The sequence below is a fragment of the Musca domestica genome, unplaced genomic scaffold, assembly GCF_030504385.1.
Source record: "Musca domestica strain aabys unplaced genomic scaffold, Musca_domestica.polishedcontigs.V.1.1 33, whole genome shotgun sequence".
NCBI classification, from domain to species: domain Eukaryota; kingdom Metazoa; phylum Arthropoda; class Insecta; order Diptera; family Muscidae; genus Musca; species Musca domestica.
This window is the reverse complement of record NW_026712312.1, coordinates 10,564,567-10,587,905: the sequence shown is the minus strand read 5'-3', so window position 1 is coordinate 10,587,905 and position 23,339 is coordinate 10,564,567. Positions and strand designations below refer to the sequence as shown.

The window sequence follows — 23,339 nt, the reverse complement described above, 5'->3', positions numbered from 1 at the left end:
TTCCTATGTATGTCGGCTAAAACAAATCTTTGAGCTTTCGTTCTACCACACGGCAACGGAACGGCGCGCAACCCATCGCTAGAGGTTATTTCGTTGCCGGCTAAATTTCGATAGGTGCAATTAAAAGTCCCAAGTTCAGTGCAAGACCATAATGGCAATATCGATCCAATGATATTATCGGCGATCTTGACAAAAGTGATTTGGACCCACAGAAGGTGAGGTTTGAAACTGGATTGCTTCCTACCTACCTCCCGACTGGTTTACCCACCCTACCCCAGTGTTTGGTCCATGGCATTATGTACTTGTGCATCTGTGTGTTACACAAATCGCCTATCGGCGCGTATTTTTGTAAGCATATCCCATTCTGATATTAAATTAACATGAGTTATACAGCTGTGATAAAATGTCCCACTGTCAATTTCTTAACCATAGGAAGAATCGCAAAAACAAGGTGTCTGATTTAAATACATATATATGTATATATATTGTTCTGAATTATATATTTGTTGTGTTACACAAATCGCCTATCGTCGCGTATTTTTGTAAGCATATCCCATTCTGATATTAAATTAACATGAGTTATACAGCTGTGATAAAATGTCCCTCTGTCAATTTCTTAGCCTAGGAAGAATCGCAAAAACAAGGTGTCTGATTTAAATACATATATATGTATATATATTGTTCTGAATTATATATTTGTTTTGATTTGTACCGATCCAAATTCGAAATATGCATCCGATCGTGGCCTAGACCTAGAGAGGAATAAGTTTCGAATCCATTGACCAGATATGGGACCCATACATAAATAACTGAATAATGTCCATCCCATGCCAACATTATGGAATTTAGTCAAAACATTTACATACGACGAGTGTAACACACAGGTATACAAGTTTGTACAGATTGCTACTTTGATTGCGTACGCCGCAGAAAGTTCCAAAAACAATGTCTAATTCCATTAACATTAATAGGCAACAAGCGTGAAGAGCCGAATATTAATTAGCAAATCAATTCCACAAGAACAAGAATAATTAATCGCCGATATACTCATCCATATTTACGTAGCTAGCTTACGAGCACATGGAATACATAGTCGGGCGGTACACCCATGACGGGGCCTTATAAATCTTAGAGGCTCTGCAGGAAATTGCCGTTGCTGCATCCGACACGTTGCACAAGCATAGGAAAACTGGCTTCATTTGATATCGTATTGTAATATTGTAATTTTGATATAGAAATTGTAAATCTACGAAGACAATTTTTACTTCTTACTCCTTATATCCGAATTAAGTTTTTAAAATTTTTTATTGACAAATTTTAAAAATGAAATCCAAAGTTTCAAAACTCCAATTCTAATGTAATCCAAAAACCCTTATGCAAGCCACACACGATACAACTGGTTGTACAACTTGGAGAGTTCTCAAATTGTGTGTTTTTGTCACAAACGATACAATTTAGTGTACAACTTCTTTGTACAACTTCACTTTTCGTAGAGCTTATTTGAGTTAAGATGACACCGGAAAAAAATTCATGCTCTATAATTGACTCAATTGCTTTTATTTATAATTAATTTTTGAAATTCCATTTTATAAATTGAAAATCCTTTTTATATATACATTAAAATCACACATTTGATTGGATTTCGTATTATCGGTGTTGCCTCTTCAAAAATAAAAACAAAAGGAAATACAATCTGGAATACAACCTCTCCCAGTTGTACAACCAGTTGTAAAGAAAAAGTGCTCATACATTCTTAAAGTAGGAAACATGTATGTGTAAGCTCTGTCTCCATTCTAACAAAGTTATCCAGCAATGCTTCTTGTCTGATAAATACGAAAGTTTGTGCATTTACAATAACAAACCGTGAAACGGTTGTACTGTGTTATGCATGCTCGCTTTGTTCCCTGAACTCCCAGGTTCGAACCCACCCCCGGCCAGACAACAAAACAGTTTGAAAACGACCAGTTCTTAGTATTTCAAAATTGTTTCTAATTTATTGTTTTGAAAAATAAAAACAAAATATTTTCAAAATCAGTGATTGGAAGAAACTTAATTTGCGGAGCGCGTATTAATGATATTAGCCAGATTTCCCACGAACAGGATTTTGTTTCTGCAAGCTTTAGGCGACGTCAATACCAAAGCTTTTAGTTATGAGTATTGGTCTGTGCATGTGATTTGGTTCATGAGTTACATCTATTTCGTTTATTTCGAAACTTTTACTTTAGAAATATTGCAGATAATGTCTAAGAAGACTGAAATACAATTCGACTTGCAATTAGTTTTAATTCTATTTCAATCCAACCATTCTTTTAATTCATATCGAACATTACAACATTCTATTGAACATTACATCTTTGGAGATCTGTGAATTATCGTTCATTTAAACACATCGCAAACAACATTCAAACAACATATGTGCCTCATTTTTTTAATTTCGCGAATAAATAGAATTTCAATTACTTCATATCTATTTGAGTTTGATGATTTCTGCAAAGTGTGCGTGTGTGTGTGTGTGTGTACAGATGTTGTTTCTGCAAACTTGTATTTTTAAAATATTTCGGTTAATCTATGTATTAACCTATTTCATTTGTTATTCCTAACTTTTCATTTGTAATTCGAGAATTCTATTCATAATTGAAACTATCCCAGTTGAAAATAATATTCAAATCTGTTCAACGTTTCAAAGACGAAAGCCTTGAATATGGTGAACTCTATCGCGATTTCAACGATATAGGATTGTACTCCCATCATGGATACATAATTTATGGGGTTCCCAACGTTGAAGTGTTGCAAACGGAATGACATAGTAAGTTTGAAGTGGACACAATTGCAAATACCAATCTATTTGACTGGGAAATCTTTCTAATCACTTTACAATCTAATCCCAATACTTGGGCTGAGCTGTTATAAACCGATGACATATTATTGATATGTTTTGTTATTAATTCAATTCGGAAAAAAAAGCAAACAACCTAAACGCATAATTAGATGGCTAAATACACAAACAGTTGTTGATGTTGTCGATCATTTGGGTTCAATGGGCACTGACTGTGAGGCGGTAGGCATTGTGGGATTGGAAGTGAACATTTTATATCCACTGGTTAATTTTATTATGGAATATTTAATGCGGAAACCAAAAGACTTAGAAAAGTGACAAACGAATGGGCGTCGACAACATGTTTGTGTCTTAAGTCTTTTGTTTGAAGGCACGTTTCGGTTAACTCGAATTTATTTCATTTGTATTCATTAGCCAACATTCTCCTCGTGTTTAAAAATGGAAATCGACGTGTAATATCATAATTCTATGACTATCTGGCTGAGGTGATGTGTGCTTCAGTGATATTCGTACATTTGTAGCATATCAAGAATATTTCGAACGTTGGAACGTTGAGTTTAAAAATGGATAACTCCTAATTATTCTTAGAAGTGCTCCGATTCCAAGCTAATGGTGTTGTTTAAAATCTTAAGCCCTTAAAACGTTTTACTGGATTTCGAATTCGTTTGATGATGCGCATAATAGATGTTTTTTTTTTCTATATTTCGAATGCTAAAATAACCTTAAGAAGGTGGCGCCCAAAAAGGTGGCGCTGAAAGCTCAGACTTGACACTCTCGTCAAATTTAGAGTTTTGTATTTAATTTCGCGTCGAAATGAAACTCATAGTAATTTCGAGGTAAACTTCATTCAAAATTTTTATTTGCTTCGATGCACTTCGCATATTTCTTCTTATTGAGCACTTCTTCATTTCGGCGGATATTTTCGCATTATTGGAATAAGTATTGGAATTTGGTTTTGTCAATATATCCCAATGTCGTAAATAACCACAAGAATATTTTCAATTTGAATTAAATGGAATGTAATTGTTGGTACATTCATGCGTCGAATTTTTCAAGTTATTTGAAATGTTTGTTGTGCTGTGTTGTCCGATTTTCTTTTTGTAAAGCCATTCAATACCATTAGCCCGGCTTGGGTTCTATGTTATTGTTCTGCATTCGATGTCGTTTGTATTGTGTAGATATTAGGCAAGTGGGCCAGTGGAATGATCCCGCAAGCCAAAGACCACTACAACTAGTTTCTGTTTCTGTTTTTTCTCATCGTACATTCTGAGCGTTGATGTCTGCAGCAGACATAATTGCCCGCTCGTTCAACTCGAGAAAAAAATCTTTACTGCCCTTGACCATAACACTTCCAAAGCGATAAATAAAATACATAAATAAAAACAACTCGAAATACTGTTACGGAACCTTCAGCAACTAACTAATAACTATTCAGGTAAATTTTCAATAGGGTAAAATGATTTTGAGATTATCTAATTAAGCGAGCTCTGCGAATACACACACCTAAACTTAAGACTAAAACGCTGGTGGTACTGCTTAATTAACAGCTTCCAAGCGATTTTATTGAAAACAAAGCTGACACAACCTCTACTGAATTCGACATGACCGAGACCGACATGTGCAGAATACTTAAAATTGGGAGGTACCACAATAGCAGGGGGATATATCTAATGGGAGATGTTTATTAAAATTACATGAAATCAATGCTCTTGGTATCGGGAATTGCTTGGCCATTTCCTTCGATTTGCATCCAGAACTGATGTTGCACTCTTACTTGGTCGACCTTATGTAGTTTTACATTGGTGAGTACCGCACCTACGTAAAGACTGGTGCCAATATTCAACATATTTAGGATTTAAGGCTGATTTTTTTAAAAGAATTGCTGGCATTTGTCCTCCATACTGATGTTAGACATTTGATACAATACTTTTCGAGAATTATTGACAAATTAGAATTTTGTTTTTGCAATAATAGAGCTATTATATACTCGTTCGAATATCGAAAACTTTGAACTTTTGGAGAGGAGGTACCATTTTGTAAAAAGATTTTATTTTCGGAATAAGTATTAATAAGGTAAGACACACAATTTAAAAAATATTATTTTTCTTTTAAAAAATTATGACCTTTTGTGGGGAAAGTACCATATCACATTTTCCATATATTAAACCGATCTAGGTCTTTTACAAATATTACGATATCGTACATTTCTTTATTATTCTTCCTAGAAGAAGTAGGTCGATGTTGACCATCTTCGAACTTGATCTAATTTACAAAATGTATTCAATGTTTGACCAGCGCGGATCGTAATGCCACAATTTTAGAGCTTTCCTGTTGAATTAATGCTTTATACTGACCCGGATTAAACTCTTAACTGAACCCCCGTCCCAGTCCAAGCCGCAATACTTAATTTTTAAGATTATATATTCATGAGTACATCCAGTGCCTGATTGTTTTGGGTTTATTCCGACTATGACGAGAAATGAAGACCTTGAAGTTATTCATTCAACTAACAATCGCACCAAGATATTTAATAGCCTCGATAACAAGTTCTTTGTTTAGAAGTGCTGCTATCGCATTTTTGGACATTTACCTGAGGTTCAGAATATTTTCAAATTGAATCTCTGAGCCTCAACCTTGATCGAAAAATTACAAAGAAGCACAAACAAAACATATTCAAATCGCCGCATTGGAGCGACCTGTGTACGAATATCGTTGTGTTGGGTTTGTTTGTTCAAAAATTAATGTGCTCATCAATATGTATGAACGGACGTAGGTATGCCAACATTATTGGTTCTTCACAAATGCTGCGCAGAAGATCGATATGTCCGTGGGGGGTGGGAAGCACGTGGTTCGGAGAGGCTCTCAGCAAATAGACTTAAAAGGGCGTGAGATAATTTCCGGCATCGTCCACTAGCCCTAATGTCTTGTACGGACACTATACAATTTATCTCACTCAATTCTCAATTTAAAATTTATAATTTATTTCTGTATCTTTAAAATTCGATAAAAGAACCTAGTTTTCCAAAGTATTCTAGCAAAACCCCACAACTATCATTGGAGGCGTTTATAACCTATGTACCTTATTTTGCATCCAGACTGGGTCCACATGCAAGTCTTCAGAATGACAATGCACAATGGCAGGGTTACTAAATATGCATTATGTGTGACTACTATTTTGTGTTTCCAACACAAAATATTAGTCACACAACCCATTGCGAGGCAATGTAAACAAGCATTAAATTTTGCAATGCCAGCTAGAAAAAACGCAAAATAATTCATTTTCCCATTTAAATTAAATAAATTAAAATTCAGTGAACTTTGTATAATTTAAAAGGATGATCCGATTTGCGTCGCATTTCTCCTGTCCTCATCAACGGCATAGGTCGGGACTCTAATGTTAATCCAGGCTGTGGGTGTCCAACTACTAAAACGATAATGATTTTGGTGTTTGCCTTTTAACTAATTGTAAACTTGTAATAAAATAAAGTTCCCCTGTACGTCCGCAAAGCGATATTGTATTGTAGTGGAGAAGTAAAAAAGCTATAAGTTCGGCCGGCCGAAATTTGAATACCTTCCACCACTCAAATACCGAATCATACCGTTAAATTAGGGTCTATACGACGACGAGGGCCTGCATCATCAAAATACCGAATATAGGGAAGTACTATTCTATGGGGCTATACCAAAACGTGAACCTGTACAGACAATTTTCTGTCATAGTCTGTAGTATCCATTACCAACTTCAAATACCAAATTTGAAAAATCCTGCAGACATAATATACATTTGAGTAAAATTTTATCAATCTACTTCATTTCGTTGGGAAGCTAGAGTGATTTCCACAGATGGATGGACATCGCTAAATCGACATATAATTTTATGCTGATTAAGAACATATATATATATACATTTTTGGATCTAATACATATATTTCGAGGTGTTACAAACGGAATGACAAACATAGTATACGGACATACTCTTAAAACATTAAAAATTCCTAAATTATACCCATGGTAAAATCAAGAAGGTAAAGTCATTTCAAATAAGCATTCCCATCTTGACATTTTCTGCAATTTTCCTTGTCAAATTTCACAGCATAAAAACTAGCTCTCCACCCCTGATTCGTATATTTACAATGGATTCATAAATATATAATTTGACAATAAGATGTTGTCAAACGAATAATTTTGAAAAAATTGTAAACATATGTTTGCATAACTTTACCTTCTTGATTCTACCATGATTTTTTTTTGCAAATAGAAGTCGTTATGTAGAAACAAAAAAATCCAAATATAAATTTGAAAATTTCACCTTTAATTCGGCTGAAAACCTCTATAGTGAAAATATATCAATTTACAATTCTAGGCCTCAGTGAAGTGATACACCACTGAATCGCTGTCCCTAAGAGTTGTGTGCGCATTTCGAACCAAACTGTCAATCAGTATTCGAAACGAACGAATACGATAACTCTAAGCATTTGCTTTCTACTGACATTAAGCATCTCGGTTAAAAACTGGATTCCAAAGTTAAACAGTGCACCTGGGGTTCAGTTGGCATTATTATTAATTGATAAAATTGTGACAATTTCAATAAAGCAGTCTATGATATATTTCATATAAGTGCGTGTATGTATAATAAAGATAAAGACAATAAAGTTTACAAAAAAGGAACTCGCAATTTGAGGTTGCACAGAACAAATAGAAGATAGTTATATTGTGTATTAAATGTAAGGCACAATATGTTGTGTCATGAAAAATTGAGATTTGCATTATTTTAAAAATACAAAACTTTATTGTCTTTATCTTTAATTTAAATTTGGATTTTACTTTTTTTGTTTCAACAACTTCTATTTACAAAAAAGAAATCGAAGAATCATGGTAGTATCAAGAAGGTAAAGTTATGCAAACATATGTTTACAATTTTTTTAAAATTGTTCGTTTGACAAATTATATATTTCATTGTCGAATTATATATTTATAAATCCATTGTAAATACACAAATCAGGGATGGAGACCTAGTTTTTATGCTGTGAAATTTGACAAGGTAAATTATAGACGATGCAGAGATGGGAATGCTTATTTGAAATGACTTTAACTTCTTAATTTTACCATGGGTCTAATTTAGGGATTTTTAATGTTTTAAGAATATGTCATTTTTGCCATTTTTATACCCTCTACCATAGTATGGAGGGTATATTAAGTTTGTCTTTCGTTCGTAATATCTCGAAATATAAATTTTAGACCCCACAAAGAATATATATTGTCGATGTTGATTCTATAGCGATATTATGTCTGCAGGACTTTTGATATTGATAATGGGCCTTGTAGGTATAGCCCCCATATAACGGAACCTCCCGATATTCGGTATTTTGATGATTTTAGCGGCATTATACATTATTCACAATTATGCGAATTCTAAATAGTCGAGAAAAGGAGAACTTAACGCTCGTAAGATTTTGCGGATGTGGATCTGTTATGTAACACAATGAATATCGAATATTAGCTGAACCCGGTGCGCTTCGCTACTCCATTTGATTTTATCTGCATTCAAAATGTTATATATGAGTACTTTGTGGCAAAGACCTAAAATGGTAAAGACTGGACAAAATGCATTTTCGAAGAATAGTTGATGTGAAAAATATATAGGGGCGCTCCTCACAACAGTGAGATGTTAGCATAAAAATCATATTTACAGAGCAATTTTACGAATAACATTTCCTGTAAACCAAAAAATTGGTCTCAAAATTGCATTCCTTTGACGTTTTCAATTAATTGAAAATTGCATTTGCTGTTAAAACAATTTAACATTGGTAACTATGTTGTTACGATATCGTAACAACAGAGCTATTTACACCTGGTGACAATATTTTGAATCTGCCTTGTCCCATCTTTATACTTCTATGTCTTTGTTTGTGGTTTTAAATAAAATTGGAATAATGTCAAGAATTTTGAATACGTATTTATTGTATTGTTTTAGGATATACACACATACGGCTGACCACGAGAAAAGCAGAAACATGCGTAATTTAGTCCGCATAAACGAAGAATTTATACTTTGGAGTTATTAATTGCCATAGCAAATGCTAACCGTAGAGGTAACTGCAATCTTTTGTATTTGAACGGCATGTTTGTTGCTATTAGAGGGATTCGAGGTAGCAATACATATGAACCCACATACTTCCCTGTAATAATCGTAGCCTCTACTAAATTGTTGTGTAGTATTGTTAGTGTATTTTAGTATAATAATTTATATTAGTGTAAAAAAATAATATCCGAATCTGAACAGGTTTCAATATAAATCGGCTTATTTATTTTTAGACCAAACTTCATTGAAATTGGAGATACATAGCGGTGTTTGGTGCATCAAATACATGAAATCGGACGCAAATATATATGAGAGCTATATCCAAATATGAACCGATCTCAATACAATTTATTTTTGTACCAAATTCGTTTACACATTTCAAATGTGAAGACTGTATCTGTAATCGATCAATAGATATGTGCATAAAAAATCTAACTTTCTTGGAGGTGCCTCCGATTCATATTCTATATCTCCAGTTGCAAGTGGAATTTCAAAAATGCATATAGCCCATGTTACTTTCAGGCGATGCCATAATATGTCTGGAAATTTGTGGGAAAATGTGTTCAGCGGTTTTTGAGTCTATAAATTGCAAGCAAACAATCAGACGTATAAACATTTTCATCATTTATAGATACAGATGTAGGTATAACTTATAAAAGTCATTGCCCAAAATAAAGTAAATTAAAAACAGTAAAAGATGTGGGGAGATGCGATGAGTGCAATGACATTCATTTTGCACAGCCCTCACACATCCAAATAAAAACAACAAGGGAGTAACTTAAATTGATCAAATTCGGTAAATTATACTGCTCGACAAGTTTCCGGTTATACCCTGATGGGTGGGAAATTCAAAAATTTTAAAAGAAAACAAATTTCTTTTGAGTAATGGACCATTTTAATCCTGTACGATACGACACGAAAAAGAAAAATTAAAAATACCTTAAAGGCATTTGCTGTTATTACTCAATACGTTTACCGCAACTTTGAATTTCCCAACTCTCAGACAATATTGGTTGGGATCGTTGTCCAGGACCTACAAAGATAAATATGTTGACATGTTGACATTTTTTTTTTTGGAGATGATTTTCTACCAAAACATCCTAAATACAAGTTTTTTACCAAATCGATTGGAAATTGGTAAACTCGGGAGGCGCCTTTATATGGACGCTACTTCGGAACATTGACCAACATTGACATTTTTTTGCGATAGGTTTTCTACCCCCTGCCAAAGAAGGGCTAAATCAATTGAAAAATGTGACCAAGACCCTGTTACCTTCATATGAGAGTTATGCCAAAATGTAGGTCTATATTGATAGTTATTTGCAAGGATGGTTATTTGATAATTTGTTTGCTGGGTTTTGATTAACATTCGCACACACACGCATTCCACATTCGTAGATGTATATTAATTGCATGTATCTGAATGTTTGCCAACTGACGTTCTTTTATTTGAATTTGTGAAGTTATGGAATTATGCTAATTTCGAAACTCAGGCGAGAATCTATTCTTCGAGGGCTAAGATGTCATAAACTTTTAGAAGTCTTGCTTTTGCTTGTATAATTTATTTTAATTGGTCCATTGATTAATACTTTTTTATATACTCGCAGCTTTTGCCTTTGCCGCTGGCTGAAGCTTAGACGTTCATTGGTGTTCAAATTATCTTCACTAAGTGTGACCTCTGTGTGTAGATCATTAAGCACACTGTTGGGGGATCTATTCTGTGAGGCCATGCCGGAGGTCTCTGTTGTATTTCGCACTAATACAAAGATTTCCTATGTACCTACATAGCTGTGTTTTGACATACTTTTATCAATCACAGCGATTGGACACGGACGAAGAATCTTGAATTTATCATCTTTTCTTCCGCACGCAAGACACACACACACATTGATCAATACCACACATATTAACGTTTTTTCACCTTTGGTTAAGATCGAGATTACGAATTCTTTTCTTTGCGTGCCAAGCGGCATTATTTTGAATATTTCCACCGACCTGATTATACCACAATCATGAATGGGGAAATAGGAGATTTTCAATAGAACCATCGACGATGGTAAAAATTAAACCGAAATCATTTCATGATTTTTCTACGCCCGTGGCCGTGGATGACCCTTAGTACGGAATTGACCAACATCTGATATAAATTTCTTATCAAAATTCGATGAAACAAAGCAAAAAATGTTTAAATGCAGCATTAATGTAAATATCCTCATCTGCAAAAGACTTCAAAAAATGGTAATTGCGATTTTTACAATTTTTTTAGTCTTGAAATCAATTTCTCATTAGCCATTATACAAATCCTACTTTATCAAATTTCCAAAAGATTTCAATTCCGGAAACTATGAATATTTTTTTATAACTAATGTCATTGTTGTGTGGTGGGGTATTATAAGTTCATTGGACAAATAAGTTTGAGATATGTCCGTTCGTCAGGTCGCAAAAAAGCACAGTGGGCCCGACCATGGACAAAAATTGACAATTTGGGGCGACGAATTTGAATGTGAATGAGATAAACACCTCAAATTTTCGATATCCAATATTACATTTTGAATTTAATGTTGATCTGGACCAAGGTGATTTAAGAAGGACGTTACAAAAACGTTTTTCAAACAAACTGCCAATAAACCTCAATAATACTTAACAAAGCAATATTTTTTTGGGAATCAAAAAAAATTAAATTTCAAGGTAATATTAAAAAAAAATCTAAAACATATGAATTGTCATGGCTCAATAAGAAAGGTTGCTAAACTTCAAAGAAACTGTGTTCGAGTTTTATAGAGTCAAATAGACTTTTAAATGTACAACAGTTGGTTTTGTTTAATTTTTATTTGTTTTAACAAAAGTCTTCTATTGGTGAAAACCTGCGTAATAAGAATGGAATTTTGGGGTTATTCTAAAAGATGGAATCTTAAATAGTAGTACAATATAGTTTAATTCCAAAACTTTATAATGTATTGCCCATTAACGTCGAAATTATGCATTCATTTTAGAACGGAATTTGAAATAATTTCAAATTATTGTATTTTTTATTCAAAACTATACACACACACATACACAAAATGGGTGTATGTTTTGACGAATAAGGGCACCTGAAGCAAAAAAATGTATTTAGGAGGTAATTTTGTTCTACATTCATGTTATCATCAGAATTTATTGAAGTTATGATATAAAAAATCTTCCTGCCCCCAATCGCCTTCCAGCGAGTTTCTCCTTACACCAACCAATCTCCCGCATGTAACGAACAACTCTCTATATTTAAAAATTGAATATTCAAACTTTATTCTTAGCAAGCGATGACAATTAAAAATTGAAATTAACGAATTTGGTTTATACAAATCATTTTTTTAATTGATTAAAATATACTACAGTGTTATTTCAAAAATTTACCAGCATTGATATGAACAAGTCTTAAATCGTTAAAGTTACGTTTAAATACAAAATCTCTATCCGAGTTAATCCTAATAATTGACAAATTACAATAAATTAAATGTAAGCTGTCTATCATCGTAGAAGAATCCAGGTAGTCGCATCAACACAGCTTTAGAGACAATGAAAAAACATTTTAAAAACTTTTAAATATCAATGTTCCCAAGCGATAATTCTTCTACCATGTTTTCTATAGACACATTTATTGTGATTTGTTAATTTACCCGGGCAGCGATTTTGTATGTAAACGTACTTTTAAGACCCTGATTGGGGCGAAATACATAATATAAAAAGGTTATGGGGACGAACCGTCAGTCCATATTCGATATGACGTTTTGTGATTTAATTCCATTTCTTGATATACGATAGTTATACCTTGATATAAAATTTCACTGCAGAACAATGTGAACATATTTTTTACCTAATAATAGGAAAAATCGCCGTTGGACTTATGCTGTTTGGATTCAAATTGTTGCCTATTCCACGATTTCTAGCGTTTGCTTGAAGTGTTGAGAGATTAGGACCAAAAGCTAACAACTATACATTCAGGGGAATGATGTGAAAGCATTAAAATTAAACATTTTAAAAACTATTCTTCTGCATTTTCAATTTAATAATCCAAATTCCAAAAATGTATATTTTTGAAATTAAAATGATTTATTGAAAATTAATTATTTTGTTTAAATTTTTGGACACATAACTCTGACACTTGTATTACGTAGAAAAACAAATTTGGTTGTTGTTACGATTGTTACGACAACAACACTTGCTGTTACCTGTATTTTTCTACCATGAATATTTGTATTGTAATCAGCAGGTAGCCCACCATACTTTTTACTGTACCATGCAACCTACATTTATGTCTATTCCAGAACCTGTAAGAATCTACTATCTTTACAATTGTTTTCTAATTACGGTACGATTCGTAATTCATAGTAAAATAATTCCTTGGTTATTAATTTTCTTGGTCAAGGTAGATTTATTGATTTGGGTTCTATTAAGCTTATAGACCTAAGTTTTGTAAATAAAAATAAAAAGAATTTTTATTTACAAAACTTAGGTCTATAAGCTTAATAGAACCCAAATCAGTAAAATAATTCCTTTTTTCAAAAATTTTGTTTGTTGATTTTAATTGGAATTTATACGAAAATGCATGAAATTCTCACTAATATGAATAGAAGAAATTATTGTTTTTCTTCCAAAGATTCATTATATCATTAATTTTACAATTTTCATTCATATTTTCAACTTTTTGTGTAAATGTTGACATTTTGAACGTATTTTTGCATTTTTAAATTCTGCTGGAGAGAAACTTGTCAAACATTTTTTTCTGCCGATACAAACATTTTGAAAATAATTCCTATTTTGTTTCCAGTTTTCCGTGGAAACAAAATTTACTTTCGTTTGAATGTACATATGCCATTCAACATTGTATTTTTCATTCATAATTTTCAGTCTTCCCAAAAATGTTTTCAAATTTCATTAAATTTTTCTAGTTTTAATTTTTAAATGTCATAATTTATTTTTATTAGAAACTGTGATATTTGATGTAGATGCGGGATATATATCAGTCCCCTGTTTTCAATTCTTCACCCACGAAAGGTCAACATTTTGATCAAGAATTATTCAATTAAAATTTTAAATAAAAGTCAAATGTTCATTAAATTTTGCATTGATATATATTTATGGTTTCTTACTCACCTTTTGTCTGGCTGATTTTAACAAACCAGTTTGAATGTCGATGCATACTGTAATAATTGTATAGTACATTTTGATACGTTGTCTATGGGTTTTATTAAAATACATTTACTATAATTAGAAATAAAAATAGAATTAAAAATTTTATTTGTGTTCGGTATGTGGTTAAATAAAGTTTAAGAGAGCGTTAATTTTGCCTTTCGTCTGAATATTTATATTCAGAACAGAAGTGTCATCACGCTGCTAAATTATTTGATTTTGGATTAACATTTAATACATTTCTTATCAAAGTGTTTGGAATTTTGCTTCGCATCAACTTAAAAGTATTTAACTCTTCACTACAATGTGTTTATGATCAATATGCAAGCCAACATTTTTGGGAATGAAATGTGATGTGTAGCGTTCGCAGATAGATACATAGATGTGGCAATAGTCACACTTGTTATGCGGAAAACTTTATTCGACTGTTCTTGAGGACGACTTTTGCCGATATACATACCATACTGTTTGACATCGCGCTATATACCAGAACTAAAGTGTTTTGATTGAGAACTCTAAATAACTTGTGGGTGGCGATGTTTGTAATATATTCTATTTTCTATATTTTATTATTAGGTATTCAGCAGAATGGTCGTCTTAGAAAGTAATCGGCTCATGGGGAACTGTGCACTCGCCTACAGTTACTCGGTACATGGCCATTTCAGAAATACCATGGTAATGTACAAAAGCAGCGGCTATTACTAAAATATGAAATAGTTGATGGGATTGAAACTGTAACGAAATAAAATTATCGGCATTAAATTTCGAGGACAATTTCAGAGTAAAATCATTTTTTACATACCCATAGATCAAATTTTCCGGGGAACCATCTTTCCGGCACCCGCAAGGCGTAAAGCAGTGCTCCCAGTATGTACAAAAAGCCTATTAGAGTTATAACAATTAGTTGCCATTCAAAAAAAAAAGCTATATATATATATATATATATATATATATATATATATATATATATATATATATATATATATATATATATATATATATATATAACTAAAACTCTTACCCATTAACACAAGCCATCCCAAGCTAGACTGGCTAATTTGACTGAACCATCCTTCCATCACACCGTAATGTATAGCTGGAATTACACCGGATAAACCAAAACACATGAATACACCAGCACGCAGGGGTCGGAAAGCAGGTTCAGAGAATTTATCCCACAGCGACACAATTATTGACAAACATCCCAGCACACACACGACCGATAAGTAAATCACTTTGGGCTGATAGTGGCAATAGAATCCGTAATAAAGCCAGGGTACGAATGAGCCCATGATTAGTAGAGCGATTCCGCAATAATCTAATCTGTGAAACGTTACAAATATTAATTACAATATTGGTATGTATCAAGAGTATACAATATGGGCCCTTTTCTCAATAAAGTGAAGTATGGATTAAAAATCTTCACACAATTTGAGTATAGCATTTATTATGGATTAAAAATGAAATCTTGTTCCATCCATCGGTGGCCGATGGAGCATCGTTGTTATGTAAATCTTAATGTTATCTCTAAAATTTAGTATAAAAGCTTTGCATTTGTAACAAAACGGCCTTAGTATATAGTCCATTTTCAAAAAAAAAAAAAACACAAGTATGAAATAAGAGCAACTTCAATTTTGAATAATAATAACAATACACTAATGTAATTTAATTATTATATACAGTGTTATTTTTTAAGAGCAGTAGAAAAGCTTTTCAAATTAAGAAAAATGCATGAATTCTTTATTTTTATGCTAAAAGCATATAAAATTTAGAAGTATTGATCCAATCTCATTTTAATTGATAGTAATTCAATGTTTGAAGATTATCTCGTCTGTATAAACATGAGCTTCTTCATAGCCCCCACAAAAATTATTTGTCACAAAAATTATAAATCATAGACTAAACGGAAGATGCGAAAAGTGCGGTAGCTATTTAAACCCATGTTTCCAAAAGACAATAGCTAACCAATCATACTTTATAATATTACATGACTGATATATGTCTACACATTGATTACAAATATGTATACTTCATATGTAACAGGCACAATTAATGGATAATATATGAAAAAACTTACTTTGAAAACAGTCTTCCGATTTCAACAGAGTGACAACTGAGCGTATGAAAAGCGAATGAAAAACCCAAACAGATTATGGCACCCACGAAAAATGCGCCAAAGATCAGTTTCTCCTGGAATTGAATTTCCACAGATGGGCGTGACAGAAAGTAGCATGCTACGCCAATGAAAGCTACGCAGCCTAACAGATGAGTCCAAATGTTGCCAGTTTCCGTATGCAAACGAAAGATTGATTTGAAGCAAGCACTAAACGAAGGTAGTGGAGGACGATGTCCACGGTGCAAAAAGTCATTATCCTGCAACCACTTTGGAAGGTTCTTGTAGTGGCACACCTTCCAACTAGCTTCCCACACCTGCAATTTAGATAACACAAGCATTCATATATACTGCCAATAATAAGTTACAATTCCGATTAGAATGACAATCAATTACCTTGCGCACAAATTCTTCTGCCTGTTCAGCTGCATTATGGGCCAATGCTCCCAAATCAATTTCATCCGAAAGAACGCCAGCCTTTAATACTTCCGTCATCTACAAACAAAAAAATGCAACATATTTCATTTAGAGATATACATAATTTATGGCAATCGAAAACACTACAAACATCAATTTGCACATTGTCTTCCAAGGATTTCTCATTTTTGTCTACAGCATTGGAGGTTTTCTGTGTGCTAGTAGTTGCGTCATGGGAACTCATTTTTGTTCGCTACTTCAACTTTATTTGTTTTGTTTCAATTATTCTATAATCTTTTGCGAAAGCTTATCGCTAAGTGAGCAGACTGGGAGTACCGTTTGATTAGAAACATACCAAAGAACAAAGTTGAAACGATTTGATTGTATAGAAAGTTGGTATATAGTGGATTCAAAATAATTCGTCAAATCAGTTTGTCTATATTGTCCAATAAATGGAAACAAGCATCCCTGATAAAGATCTTAATCATAATTGCTAAATTGTAATTTAAAAGTGAAATGTTGTTATACGTGACTAGCAAAACTAAATGTCAGAACTCCTATATTTTTCTTTTGAAGAATATAAAAAAATTATGTTTGTTTGCTAATGCTTCGGCTGTTGTGTGTTTGTTTTTTATTGTTGAATATTCAATCGGTTGATTGCTTAGGTCTTGGAGTATTCCCCATTGGCTTAAGTTCATATCACTCTCTTGGCTGATTTGACTCTATAGTCAATATAGTTAGTGTTAAATTAAAATACCGATAGGTATTTTGATATAAAATTTCACTGCAAGGCAATGCGAACATTTATTTGTCTAATAATAGAAAAAAATCACTGCTATACTTAACAAAACGCCAACGGCGATAGTGCAAAAACTTTTTCGCGTTTAAGGAACAGCGACACCACATTGGGTCATATAGGCGAATATTTCATGTTTCCTAAAATCGTTAAATTTAGAATAACTTTTCCACGTTTTTGTAGGGATTGATAGAAGAGTTGAAAGATTTGGACCTACAGCTTACAACTATACATTTAGGGGGTTGATATGAAAGCATTAAAATTAAATATTTTTAAAACTATTCCTCTTCCTTTTAGATTTAATTTCAAAAATGAGCTTTTTTGAAATTAAGATAATTTATTGAAAATAATGTTTTTTTACATTTTTTGAAATTAAATGACACTTGTATTATGTACAAAAACAAATTTTTATGTGATTCCTGTTACGTTTGTTCTACAACACCACTTGCTGTTAACTGTATAATTCTACCGGGTTTTTATCCTTCATCTATTAAGCATTATAAGTATAATTTGTACGTTGTTTACATTGTTTATAGTCTAATACAGTAATTGTTTAGGAGTAGGTTTCTCTTGTTTCTCTTGAAAACCGCGAAAACTGAATGAAAAGTCAACATTTTAATTTTCAAAATCATGTTCTATATATTTCTAAAAATTTATTTCTCTACAAAACCCGTAGATGTTGTCGATGCATACATTGCAATAAGCATTTTGAAAACACCCGAATTTTCTGAGCAATTGTTTTATTATAGAAAAGAATACACATAAAGTTAACGTATTAAGCCAAGAAAAATAATTAAAAGCCAAATCTTGATATACAAAAAAAAAAAAAAAAATAATCACTTAATATTTTTGTTTTATAAGTGTGACATATTTGTTCTCATAAAACTTTTTTGAAAATAAAATAATTACTTACTTCAGCTTCTATGAGTTGCGTATCCTCAGGAGTTGAAGGCAATGGACAACCTGCATCATCTTCCTCAGCTAATACGTCATCATCTTCACCAAGCAAATCCAGATCGTGAGTGCTTAAGGAGTCGTCATGACCCCATCCACGTCTCTTACGAAGAATCATTTTGACGTCTGCCGAAATGAATTCGTCGTCATCATCACTGCGTACCCCCATCTCACCTTCAACAAGATCACATTCGCTGAATTTATTTCCAGCACGTGTGTGAAGGGGCGAATCCAGATCACTAAGTGGATCGTTCGTCCGAACTTCCGAGTAATCTGCCATCGAGGTATTACGGTGTAATAAGATCTTGGAAGGTTCCATGTCGATTGGTGAAACTGGTTGTAACCGCTGGTTCTCTCGAAAGCGGTCTATGAAATGTGCCTCGTGGGGGCTAAAGAAAATTAAATAAATTAATTAATCTAAAAGCAAAATTTCACAGTCGACATATTCTATATGGTAGAATAGTATGGACGTATTACTAATAGATGCATGAAAATAAATATTTGCTCTTTTATAATTATTCTACACAATTACGTTAAAAGATGATTTAGGCTTAGACAATACACCGATCACCATGTATTTTCCCCCATTATGTTGTTTATAATGGGCGAATGCAATGTTGTGAGGACAAGATTGCATAAAACACTTAAATTGCAGTATTATTATCATTGAACACTGAGCTCAGCTATTTTGCAGTGCATCGTTCTTCGTTTATGCGAAAACTGACATTTTTATATGAAAGGAGTTAGTGATTCAAATACCAGTTCATAGTAAAAAAAAAACAAATACACGTGGGACCACAAAAAAACATAAATTGATAAATTTTAGTAAGCGCGCGTATTGATTTAGGCAGTAACCTGACTGAACTAACTGAAAACTACTACACAAAATAATAACAACAACAAGGATACCGTATCGCACCGACCATCCCCTCCCATCGCAGCTGAAGAGCGAAAGCTGTCCCGACAAACCCGAGTAGTTTTGGCACAGTTAAGAGCCGGATGGTGCAGCCGCCTCAATTCGTATTGGGCCCGGATTGACAGAGATGTGCAAAACATCTGCTCAGCTATTTCGCTGCCCAGCCAAACCAACTCAACTAACTCCAGAATTGTTGTGGACCCAGCCGATAAAAGCTGCATCCTTTTTGAGGCTGGACCCAATTGAGATGAATCAGAACGATACGACAAAAACCACATGTATATATAATTTATAATTTGCACAAAATATTGCTCGACAAGCCTAAGCATATACAATTTGCTGAGAGTTTGCATATTCTTACTTACTTAATTAACTATTTTATCGTTAACACCTATCAAAAACACCTATTGTAAATAATTTTGGTTTCCTTTTTATATGCCTGTCCGGTCAAGGTATAAGTGGGTTATATAAAATATTAATATGTAATACGACTATTCGGATAGCAGCCGAAAAATATTTACTAGGATATTAATAAAATCTGCATTTAATTTATTCGTTAATTAATGATCTATATTCTATATTTATTTCTTGTTGTAACGAAAGAATATAGGTGCCTCATTATATACATATACAAAACATACAAAGTGCCAATAATTTAATTTTTTTGTAAATTAACATTTGTTGAATTAAAATTCTGAAGACTTGAAATCTTGTAATCCTTTTTTCCAAACTTTTACTATACACCAGTACTGGCTATGACATAGCTGTTGAAAATAATACGCAATATTCATACCTTTAATCTATCCTTTCTATCAACAATCATTAACAATTGAAGGAAGATGGCTCTGCTGATTTATCCGTCTTCATCAACGCAACGAATGGATTAATCATTCAAAAACCAAATTATAGTCGATATCATAGTTTCGAAAATCCGTAGTTCCCAATATATCAGTTTAGTACCAATTAAAGTAGTACCTATATCATAGTTTACTGAGTTAATATTTTTAATTGTTCTCATTATTTGACTTAAAAATAGCGAAATGAAATAATTTAAAGTAAGATTACTCTAATATAGGAAATGAGAAATTCAGGGGATTCAGATCCGTTTAACATTTGCAACATAATTATGGCATTAAATTGTAAGCGTCTACTAACGAATTATTACCTGAAGAAATTCGAAATTCCACTGGTGATATCTAATTTTGGGGAAGTTTTGAGAATTTATGTGGGACATTTATTCGGATAAACGAACGTTATGTGTAAATTCCGAGCGTAAAAAGGAATGTTTTACAATTCTCGTGTTTGCCTATCGCTTATCTTGGGTCGAACTCCCTTGTCCGGAAAGTACAAAGATCATCTTTGGGACTGCAATCTTTGTTCATCAAGTGAAATTAGAAGCATTGAAAATATAATAAATTGATACAACGAAAACAAATACAAATGAAGGCAGCCCTACATACACAAAAATAATAATGCAATGCATTTACAGACAGAGAGACATACATGTAAAAATATGATTATATAAAAAATGGAAAAATTTGATTGACCATTATGGAAAAGGGACACTATTCTTACGGGCGAACATTTGACTAGCTAGCACTGAAATATATGTACAAGTGTGCATGAATTTAATGCAATATTTCGCTTCTAGATATCAAGATTTCAATATTACGTTTTTTCACTGTCCCCAATTATTTGTGGCTGATTGGCAATTTCACCACATTCACAATTTTGCTTGAGATTCAAAGAAACTTTGGACATAGTGTTCTTCGTCTGTTGCTACTAACCACTTGAAAATTGAATATGTTTACACTATATTTCCCAATTATATTTTTCACGATCGTCCACAACAACTTTAATTTATACGTATAAAAATTTCCAATTTCTGAAATGAAAATGCTTAAAACAAAGATGGGTATATTTTTCAGACAACGGCGGCAAGAAACAGGTGTGTCGGCATCTGAATTAAAAAGTGCTGCCAATAACTAATAAAGAAAAGGCAACTAAAGAGGAGCCAGTAAATTAATTGGGTAAACCGTATTCTAAGGTTGAACGTTTGGCGGAAAGAAAAGTGAGTTTATTGGCGAAGGTGTAAAACGGAAAAAGATAGGGAACAATCATAGCTATGGTCAGTACATCGTCCATTTCGTCGTAATTATTAAAAGATGGGATGCACAATTTCTCTGTTCCAGAACTGCAAGGATGTAAACAATGTTACAACGATAGCCAATTTTTCCATTATGATATCTACAAAACTACAAGATTCTTGCATATTTTGGAACAGATCAACAATCACAGTTTCCACAACAATCGATTGTTAGCTAGATTTTTGGCAGCGGTCGCATCGCTGGATGCCAAAGTGAGAGTCAAGGTTTCTTTCTTTCACTTTCAAAAAGTTGTAAACGTCCAAAACTTCACAACCTATATAAAACGTAGAAAAAGTAGAAATCGTCCTAAACTTATAAACTATTGTTGGATGCGTCCCAAGTTGGTTATTATAGATCTAAGTCGTATTTTCGAAACATCGCTAGTCATAATGAGAATATGGTATTTTATGTATATTTTCCAAATTTGGCGAAGCAAAATAATAAACAATAAAGCTAAAATTATTTTGTGTATACAATTTTACATTGAACATTTGTCGCCTTTTCATGCATGACAGATTTTTATAGACCATAAACTGAAACCCTGTGATTTGTTATTCCATTCCATATTTTTGTTCTCTGAAATTATGAAATGAAAAATAGTTCCTTTATACAATTTTTATTCAATTCCATATCTTTGTTCTATGAAAATATGAAATGAAAAATAGTTCCTTTGTACAATTTTTATTTGACATTTCTTTCCTTTAAAAAAGTGTTCATTTCACATTTTCATAGAACAAGAATTGAGGCCCTGGTATTTATTAGTAATAGCTCTAGAAAAAAACTCTAGCGTTTAAAACACATTTACTATTTTTGCAGTTCTTTTTGATATCATTTAAGGAAAATTAATAAACGTAGTAAACACTTTAACATTCTCGCAGTTCTGGAACAGATCAATAACTATTAAAAGGTGGAAGAAAACTACAACAAAAAACGTTTTTCCCCACTATGGTAACATTTTGGGTAATCTTATTAAAAATATATTTTTTTTTTTTGAGACAAATAAATACCACGGTACAATAAGCAGTTAAAACAGATTGTAAAAGTACCGACCTTACTTAATAATTCATCAACGCCCAGAGACGCACTATAAGTTTACGAAATGAACTAAAATGTACTACATTTGGTTCCATTTGGTATCATGTGAATATTTAGGTTGGAAATACATAAAGCGCATATTTGGCTGGCTTAAGTCATCGGCTGGCTTCTTCGTAAATGAACAAAGGAGTTTTAGGTTGACCTAGTTCGATTTTGGCCCTAGGCTCCTTTGTTCATTTCCGAAGAAGCCAGCCGATGACTTAAGCCAGCCAAATAAGCGCTTTATGTATTCCCAGCTTTAGAGCTAAACATTTGAAATAAGGAATGGGAATCAAGATTAAGGGACTAGGGCGATGTAAGGAGATAGTTTTGGAAATGAGTACTCATGTATACGATAAACACTAAACGGTACAAAATTTGGTACAATTCGAATTTTTATTTTGATGCAGCTGGAATCCTGGAATTGGAAGTTAACATAACTGACGGAGTGTAGAATTAGGACATGGAGTTTGTTTTTGAAATTTGTTCTTCTGTGCACGAAAAGTACTAAATGGTACTAATTTTGTTCAAATCTCGATGTGAGTGGAAAGATAGAGCTGGAATCCTGAAATTCGGAATTAATATTACTGTTAAACTATAGGACTAGTATATGCACAAAGTTGTACTAAATTTGGTATAATTTGGATTAGGTTCAAACTATAGGGCTGAAATCCTTAAATTTGGAATTAAGATTACTGTGGGAGTACAGAATTGGTTTACGTGACAACTTGTGGAAATTTGTACTCATGTGAACTAAATGGTACCAACTGAGGTACAAATTGGATTTGGATGAACCTATTATTATTTTAATATATAAACATATTATTTTTGGAAATAA

At 32.8% G+C, this 23,339-nt stretch overlaps 1 protein-coding gene across 3 annotated transcripts; it reads right to left on the bottom strand.

Moving 5' to 3' along the window:
• Positions 1 to 14,116: 14,116 nt before the first annotated feature.
• LOC101889454 (adiponectin receptor protein) lies at positions 14,117 to 21,229 on the bottom strand. 3 transcript variants are annotated; one of them, XM_059125320.1, is made up of 8 exons: positions 21,068 to 21,197; positions 20,446 to 20,652; positions 18,324 to 18,753; positions 16,594 to 16,692; positions 16,162 to 16,514; positions 15,106 to 15,407; positions 14,887 to 14,966; positions 14,117 to 14,816 (listed from the first exon to the last, which is right to left on the bottom strand). In XM_059125320.1, exons 3-8 carry the CDS (start codon positions 18,681 to 18,683, stop codon positions 14,682 to 14,684), a joined length of 1,329 nt encoding a protein of 442 aa, XP_058981303.1. In that variant the 5' UTR covers positions 18,684 to 18,753; positions 20,446 to 20,652; positions 21,068 to 21,197; the 3' UTR covers positions 14,117 to 14,681. The 3 variants fall into 3 exon arrangements, with proteins under 3 accessions (XP_058981303.1, XP_005176087.2, XP_005176085.2); XM_005176030.4 differs by lacking the exon at positions 20,446 to 20,652 and having other exon boundaries at positions 21,068 to 21,229; XM_005176028.4 differs by lacking the exon at positions 20,446 to 20,652 and having other exon boundaries at positions 20,953 to 21,181.
• Between the last annotated feature and the right edge of the window lie 2,110 nt (positions 21,230 to 23,339).